Here is a 9,370-nt window from a genome sequence, read left to right as displayed (position 1 = left end):
TTACCACAAATCTCATAGATTTATCTATAAAGTTTAAAAAATCAAAAAATTACTGCAAAAAGTTTATAAAATTTGCAATTCTCTCATACTATAAGCAAATATTACGTCCTGATGTATATGTACAAGTGAAATATGGAATGCATGGGGAGAGACTAATTAAACAAACAGTTCTAATTAATCCTGGAATTTCGCCATTGGGAAGGGACCGAGAATAGTATGAGGTAAATTTCTCGAGAATTTATTATAATTTATTACACTGGTGCGTGTCTTCTCTAAATGCGTTGAAATTTAATTTTGCTTTATCCCTAACATTAGCTAGATTTACATCATTTATATCTTGTTTATCCAATTAGTGTACAATTTAGTAATATAATTATATATATAGTATATAATTAGTAATATAATTATATATATAGTAAATAATTTTTAATTAATTTATTGATAGAAATAAATATTTTAAAAACTAGATGAGATATATCTAAATTTAAATCATTCATTTTTTGACTAAAATTTCGTTAAATGTTACCATTTTACAAAGCTTCTAAAAATTTAATTGTATAGGTAACAAAATAAAAATAATTCTAATATTATAAATGCAATTAAATAAATCTTATTGTAATAAATCTTATTTTGAGTTAAGCAACTAGAAAAGGTTTTCATTAGAAACTAGTGAACCTAATATTATTAGAGAACCTACTTTCTATAAGATTTTTAATTGTTTAAAATTCAAAAACATTCCCTCGATATTGTTTTTAAAGAAAAATTATTAAGAAGAAATAAATATTTATAAAATATATATGAATATTATGAGTATTAATTTGGCTTATAAATCAATTCTAACTACATACACTATATTTAAGTAATGTTAGAAAAGTTAATACGAACTTTTAGGCACTGGTGCACGTGCTATAAACTACCTATCTATTTTTGGCCGAAAAGGATCTGAGTTAAGGTTAAAACTAGTATTTACTGCGAGGATCGGCTTCCAATGAAAAGTGAAAGATATTACGAGAAACGTGCTATAAGAGTATTTTATAGCATGTACGCCAATTTCCAGAAGCTCGTATATCGTATTAGATCGGCTTAGAATTTTTCTAAGATCAAGTCAAAAATTATTTTTTATAAATGTATATATTTATACATATTATATATTCTGTGAAGATGGTTATCAACTGTTTATATACATATTTTCTTTTGTTTATATACATATTAATTGATTGAAAAGAGACTTGTTAATTTTATCAATAGCTCTTAAAGTCTTAAACTTAATTATCGTAATTTTCAATTTTCAGATATTCTTTAGGATATTACTATGCAACTTAAATGTTGAACAACAACAATTAAAACAACGCATAAAATTTCGTCCTCTGAAAATTGCTTTAACGCAATTTCTCATCGTTTGATTAATTCATCGTAAAATTAAATTTTCCAAGTGCTAAATCTCGCTATCAAAATAAATAATTTTAGATGTCGGTCGAAGCTTTAAAAAATGCGGATGATATGACTATTATGAAACAAAGACGAAAAGGATATACTGATGTATTCTGATCACGATAAATAATGCTTTGCAATATTTTGCTCTTTTCGTGCAGTTATATATCACTGCAAAATATGCCCGTGAGCTTGGCTAAGTTCAATTCCTGCAGGCTGACGAATGATTTATAGCCAAACCGTGCAAGTACACAATGGCAGCAGCACTTGCAATAGAGAAATCTATACCCCCCTACATTAAATAAAGCTAGATTGGTTTCACAAGTTTTTATAGAAATAAATTCTATACATAAAAAACAGCTTTTCAAATTTACTTAGTAAATTTACTTAATAAAATTTTACTTAATAGTAGTCATTCAATACTCATTTAATACATTATTCTTAAATTACATTTTAAATTACAAATAAACATTGATATAAATATACATGTTGAATATTATAAAAATAACATACAGAAATATATAGACATAAATTTTTCATCGGTTTTTATGTTATATATATAAATATCTTATGTTATAAATATATATATATTTTGTTTTATAATGTTTTTATATATTGTTTATTCTAAATATATACATATATATATATATGTATATATATTATAATTATTATTATAGTATATAATATAATAGTAATCTAACAAATTTAAAATATTGAAACTATTATAAGTATATATATATATATATATATATATATATATATATATATATATAATTATAATAGTTTAAATATTTTTAATTTGTTAGATTATTATTATATTATGTACTATAATAAAAATTATAATTTAAATAATAATATTTATAATTTTTAGTACACTATAAAATAAAAGTTTAAGATTTCTCATGCATATATAAAATGTAAATTTTGTAAAAATCATATTTAATATAGTTTCGCATATATGCTTCGCGTTCATTGAAAATTCAGATATTACGTATTGTAAAGATGATTCAAATTGTAAACCCAATTTATCCATCTTCCTTTTCTGCGAGTTTCTTATGGTAATCGTTGGTATGTGTAAAAGGAAACATTTGTATGTATCCTTGGATCCATACAACATTTCACAATTGCAAAGCTGAGTATATGTAGATTCTTAAGATGGTGCATAAAAGATTGCATATCCAAGATGAATATTTTCGGGAAGAGAGTTTCTCGAAAAATTCATATTGAGAAATTCTAATATAAACATTATTTGTGTACTTTTGACACAAAAAGTATTAAAATCTTTAATAATATTGTACAAATTCGAGAATTGTGAGCAATCTATTTATTTCTTGTTAAGAAAAAAATGATCAACATATGTGAGTTTCATATAAGGATGTAAAATATAACTTTAGCCTTAGAATTTTAGCCTTAGAAGTGAAATATCTTGATTTTTTTTTACTCAAATATATAATATTTATGTAAATATTGTTTGATAATAGGTATTGAATATTCTCTACACATAATTGTAAAAAAATCAATGTTCGTGATTTCAATTATTCGTTGTAATCCATTTTAGAGCATATATACGAAATATGTACGAAATATATCTATACATACGAAAACTATCGCGTTTTATGAAGTTTCGAATTTGGGAAATGTTTATTACCGCTAACGTTAGTTGTTAAATGAGCCAGTTAGCCGCAACAAAGGGACATGAGAGTAAACTTTACTTTGTGTAACGAATTAAAGGTATGTGTATATCTCAAATGACACACACACACACATACGCACAGTTATTTCACAGAACTATCTCTTTGATACATTCGTGGGAAACTGATCATTTCATGCTGTTATCGATATCGACAAATATTGAAATGCAATTAACCGCCTGTTAATACATGCAAATGCAAATTCTAATAAACAAAGTGCAATCGTGAATACATTACAAATTTTCATAAATAAATTGTAGTTTTTGTTAATACATCATATTTTTAAATTGCAAGATAAATGTAATTAAGAATTGATATAAATAGAATTAATTTATTCTAAAAATGTGATTACGTTAGTTTGCGTAAATGTTAATATAAATGTAAGTTTATTCATGTATTTTGAATATCGCTGCTTTATAATTATTCGTAGTAATATTGTTCAAGTATTTTTAATTAGATTAATTACATACACAAATATTAGTCTTTAATTAAATATTAGTCTTTAATTAGTCCTTAATCAAATATTCGTTTAATTTCATATTTAATGATAACAAGAAAACTGGCTATCATAAACTTAATAATTCAATCACTGTCCAATCAAAATGTCATTAATTTCTGACGATTCTATCTCTTGATTGCGATCTCTTGATTTAGATTGTAGGGAATTTTTTGCAATCGATTTTACCGCATTATACTGAAACAGAAGCAAATATGCTAATGAAGTGAATCCATGTATAATAAAATGCTGAACATTATGACACTTACAGTTTTATGCATATGATTGTAATCCTTGTTGTAAATTCTCGGTCCGTTTTTACGGTAGGCAGGAATTTGCTCGGAGCCATGCAGAATCAGTGTAAATTCTCCAATTGTACCATAATTTTGCATCGGGCCTATCTGCAAACATGCATATATACATCATTAAATACGCGTAACAGATGCAACATGATTGATGCACAATTCACGATTGCCGATATGTAGAAAGGTAATTTGAACCAATCAATATTTACTTAATTAGTTACGTTAAACATGTTTGCAATCTACAGTTTTAAAAATTTGATGGAATTGAAGGAAATACGGTATATACTACACATATTATATTATGTTTCGAAAAAAGTGGTGTTTCAAAAATTTGCAATATTTTTATTTATATATAGAATTATTTATACGAATATATATTGTGTCAGATTATTTTTATGGATTATGATTTTTCAAGCATTTGATGACATAAAGAAGACATTTTTTTATTTGTATTATTTTTAAATTCAATCTTTTTTGAATTTTTTATTTTTATTACTGTCTTTTTTATTTTTACTGTACTTTTTTATTTTTATTACTGTGTATTAAGAAAATGTACACATGCATATTTTAACATATCTATTTTTTTTGTGAAACATTATTATAAAAATAGAAAGTTGTAATAGAAATTTATAGGTATATTTTGTAAGAGAAGAAAAAGAGAATAATCAAATATTATATATATTGCAATTATATTTTCATTATTTAGTATTTATTTAGTATTCATTATTTAGTTATTAATATAGTGAAAATATCATTATTTTCTTAAAAGTAATAAAATTAATTATAAATCGTTAAACAGTTCTTTTACAATATGTATATACAATATATATAATTATATATAATAAATCGATAATAGTAGAATTTACTTGATAAAATGTTTCCAATGTCTTACTTTGTCAAATATGTACAAGATCCATATTCCTCGAGGGTCTTCGCCCCACGTTGCGACGGACATGAACTTCCACTTTCTAAAACCATCCTTAGATTTATCCCACTTCCTTGAACTTAAAATCTGGACTAAAGTACCTAAGAAATCAAACACATTAACGTGCATGAATGCAAAATAAATGTGCAACAATTTTTTGCTTTTTAATATAATAATATAATAATATAATAATAAATAACATATATATATATACATGTGATACACTCTGTTAATATAAAAATGTCAAATTAAATTTGATATGTGTAAAGAGCGCATATATACATAGTATATATTTTAGTTTAGGTACGTAACCAAAACATTGGTTCTGCGTAACATGCGTATATTAATCGCAGGTGTACGAACATTATCGACTTTTTTCCTGCAAGCATGCGTAGCAAGCATGCAACTTTGAATAATATTATATACATACGACCTAGTTAGCATTAGATTTTGTAAAATAGAACCTTACATTTATCTTTTAAAATAAGTTTTAATATTATATACATACAACTTAGTTAATATTAGATTTTGTAAAATAAAACTTTACATTTATCTTTTAAAATAAGTTTTATATGCTATAATAAATTACTTTATTGTAATAAATTTTAATGCGAGATTGATAAAAATTTAATAAATATAATTATATAATATTTGTAATATATGTATAATATAATAAGAGATATAAAAGTAACATTAGCCAAATTTTCTTTGTAAAAAATTAAAATAGATTTAAAATAAAATTTTCAATAAATTTTCTGACTTTATATATATAAATAGAGAGAAAGAGAGAAAAAGATCCTCAATGCTTTATTACTTAACAATTACTCTACTACGATGTAGAAAAATCACATAATAAAATAATATAATAAAAGTCTAAAATCTTCTCAACATTATTGTTCAAATGCATCTGAATAGTTTTGTCTTTTACATTTTAATACATATATATTACATAATACATTTGGAATTTGTTTTGATATTTTGGTATAAGAAAAAAAATATTATCTGTCAATAATAATGTCAATCAACAAACATATACAAAATTAAATAACGCAATCTATTGACTAAATTAACAATTGCGATCTCCTTGTTCCATCTGACTTTATGTCTGAAATATTTATTTGATATAAAAACCAAATATTTTCCTTTTTTTCTGACATTTATTATATATTAATATATAATATTTATTATATATTACATATATAATGTATAATATAATATATAATATTTATTATATATTATATATTATACATTTATTATATATTAATATATAATAAATGTATTATTTAGTTCTTTTCTCTATGTAATAGATTCTAAGAAAATATATATAATATATTAAATATAATTAGACATATATATAATATCCTGCTCAATAGATTCAATTATGCGACTTAAAAACAATACTTCAAGTGTTTCACGGATTCTTTTTTTATGGATATTTTACATAAAAATATGTTTTACTAAACGCAACAATATTCCATAATTTTTATATTAAATAAATTATGCAATATTAAAATAATAAATATTTTTTTTCTATCGAATTTTGTTCTTTTCTGAATAAACAGATTACATCGAAGTAGTATCAATTGAATTTCTATCTATAAATTGGACTAAGAACGTATTCGGGTAGTTAAACGTATTTGCGACAGAAACGTGACTTGCAATATTAATGAAGGTTTTCTGTTTGAATTATACGTTCATTATTTGCTGTCCTCTCTTAATAGGATTGCATTATCTTAAACTAAGCATTTATCTTAAACAATATTTATGATTACTAAGTGAAAAGAATGGAAAAAACACATAAAATTGGATATTTATTTATCAGAAAAAAAGTTTGTAAATTTATTATAAAATATTTTAATTTATCTTTTATATTTTTTAGATATTGCACAATTTTCAAAAAAAATATATAATACAATCTAATTATTATACTTGATAATATTTATCACAATTTTGTTCACTCCTTTCTTTGCATTTTTTGAATATTATATCTATTCCCTATTGAGAACTCTTTTTCCCTTCATAAATTCAAATTCACAGCAGCAAATAGAACTCAATAAATTTGGTTGGAAAGCGGATTTCCATGAATGCAGCTAAACGCATTTGCATTTAGTCTCCGAGAATATTCTCGGAAACTTCAGCGTCAATATAATTATAGAACATTTTCCTTGCATGGTATTTTTAAAGATCTCTTAAGTGTCTTAACTAAGGATATAAAATGGTCCATTCCAACCGTTTTTATGGCTATTTCCTTCTTTTTTCGTCTTTTTATTCCTTTTTGTTCCTTTTACGTCTATAAGATGGATACAAATGAAGATTGGCAGCATTTCCAGGCGTGCATTTAGATGAGACACTAACTGCTCAAGAAACTCTGTGCGACTTTGCACAGCAAAATTTTACTGAAAGTGTTGCTTACATCTTTATTTCTATATTTGCAGAAGATTAGGAACATATACACGAGAAAAATTTTATTTTTTTATGTATGTGTGAATCATATTTATCAATCAATGCACGTAGGAAGAATTGTGAAAGCTTGATAAATGATTTAAAGGTAAAAAATATATACCAGACGGTGAACGTAGATACATTTCTAGTGCGCCGCGACGAGAGTATTCGAGATTCACCTCAATCTCCACGTGTTCCAAAAAAATAATCTCACTCTCCGATGTCCGACAAACGTTACTGGCATCGAATAGCAGATGCTTCGTATTTCCATAAGCTATTTTAAAGTCATCGGTGCTGCAACGTGAAACACGTATATTCCAACATTTATGCGTGTGCAGAATGTTTATGCGATAAATGAATTTAAAAATGAACATTCTTGGAAATGTACGAGAATTGTCACATATTTTCAAAATCAATAAGTCACACAAAGTGCATCACTTTGCTTTGATATACAATATATAATTGAACTTTACAAAATTTTTCTCTTGCTTGTCAATATGAAATAATTTATTAATTTCTACCTTTATCTCTAAGTACAAATAAATAATAATATTACAAATTGTTTGTACACAATATTTATATTATAGATTATTATTCATATTCATTCTCTCACGCAATTCATTTGGCCAACAATTCAAAATTAAACAATTAAACAATTAAATGTAATTAATATAAGCGCACGATTTTGAGACAACTTGACAAATGAGAATAATTATGATAATACTGTAGAACATATAAAAGAATAGAAATTAATGAAGCTGCCTTCGTGAAAATTCATAATTGAATTATGAAAATAATTGCAGACGCGACTCAGGGCGAAGTAAAACACGCAAGGACATGAAACCGGGAGAATCTTCAAAATGTGTACGCGCATGCATGTACTTAAATTGCAGTAACTGAGAGGAAATTTTGTAACGAAATTAGCGCGCATTTTCGGTTATATACTAGGAGCTATTTTCAGGAAATGATTCTGTACATTCGCATCTTTGGTGTCTAAATACCAAGAATTCTGCTCTGTTTTCTAGAATGTTGAATAAACTACTCTGTCAAGAACGTACTTTGGAGAAAGTCCTCAACCGTTGAATGCACCGTTTTCTCACCTCGTAACGAACGAGAACTTTTACGACCTTGTTGAATTTAACGATGCATTTCTTATCTCGCGCGTCTTCGAGCATTCGGAAATGCCTCTTTGAAAAAGGAGGTCATAGTGCTCGATTGACATGACGTACGAAGAAAACAGAATCGGGTTAAGCAGAGAGGTCGTGAGTTTTTTAACACTTATGAGACATGTGAAATAAAATATCTAGCATATAATGTATATGTAATACAATATAAATATAATATAAATGTAATATAAATATAATAATAATATAATAATTATATAATAAAAACACATAAATATGTGTGGATAAATCATAAATGACAGATACATGATTGTGTTAATATGTTAAAATAAAAATTTTGTAAATGTATATGATTTTTGAAGCAATTAAAATCTAAAAAAAATTCTAGATTAGACATTAATTACTCTAACATGTATAATTGAGTTAAATTGCGCAAGTATATTTTTGTTTTTCTTTTTTGTAAGAAAAAGTATAGATAATTTAAATAATTTTATAATCTACCGTTTAGATCTTGATACGATATTTGCATATTGTGCAATTAAACTCCAACGTATTAAATATGCTAATTTACTTACTTGTACATATTAACTACGCAAATAGTCTTCTCCGGTACTGTCTCCCAATTGTAGCTTGCCATTACCAGTGCTTCCCCATTCATAAGGCCAAATCCAAAAGCCGGGTTAAACAAGAATCCAGCCGCATTCTTAAACCATCCTGGATTTTGACTGAAAATTTATGTAACTCTTCTAAAATTTATAAACTCATCTTGCGCGCGCATAAGAAAGAACTTTTCATAAATATATAAAAGCAATAAGGAAATGACGGTATCAAGGAGGAAGGAAAATTATTCTCTTTATTCTGACATCCTGTCAATTTCTTTTTTGTCAAAATTTCTAATAGAAATAACATGATATTTGCATTGTTATTGGAATTTTATAAAATAATAGTCGCGCTAA

At 25.3% G+C, this 9,370-nt stretch overlaps 1 protein-coding gene across 1 annotated transcript in view; it reads right to left on the bottom strand.

Annotated features, from left to right (window-relative positions):
• Positions 1–3,682: 3,682 nt before the first annotated feature.
• Positions 3,683–9,370, bottom strand: part of LOC105256335 (neuroendocrine convertase 1) — a 28,634-nt gene continuing 22,946 nt past the window's right edge. The window contains exons 11-15 of the mRNA XM_025411635.1: positions 8,990–9,139; positions 7,412–7,584; positions 4,816–4,949; positions 3,888–4,019; positions 3,683–3,816 (exon numbers count right to left, since the gene is read on the bottom strand). Coding sequence (XP_025267420.1) covers positions 3,709–3,816; positions 3,888–4,019; positions 4,816–4,949; positions 7,412–7,584; positions 8,990–9,139 — 697 coding nt within the window. The 3' untranslated portion in view covers positions 3,683–3,708. The remainder of the gene's footprint in view (positions 3,817–3,887; positions 4,020–4,815; positions 4,950–7,411; positions 7,585–8,989; positions 9,140–9,370) is intronic.

The sequence above is a fragment of the Camponotus floridanus genome, unplaced genomic scaffold (assembly GCF_003227725.1).
Source record: "Camponotus floridanus strain SB8 unplaced genomic scaffold, Cflo_v7.5 scaffold41, whole genome shotgun sequence".
In the NCBI taxonomy this organism is placed as follows: domain Eukaryota; kingdom Metazoa; phylum Arthropoda; class Insecta; order Hymenoptera; family Formicidae; genus Camponotus; species Camponotus floridanus.
The sequence above is the reverse complement of the archived record's forward strand: the minus strand, read 5'-3'. Positions and strand labels throughout refer to the sequence as shown.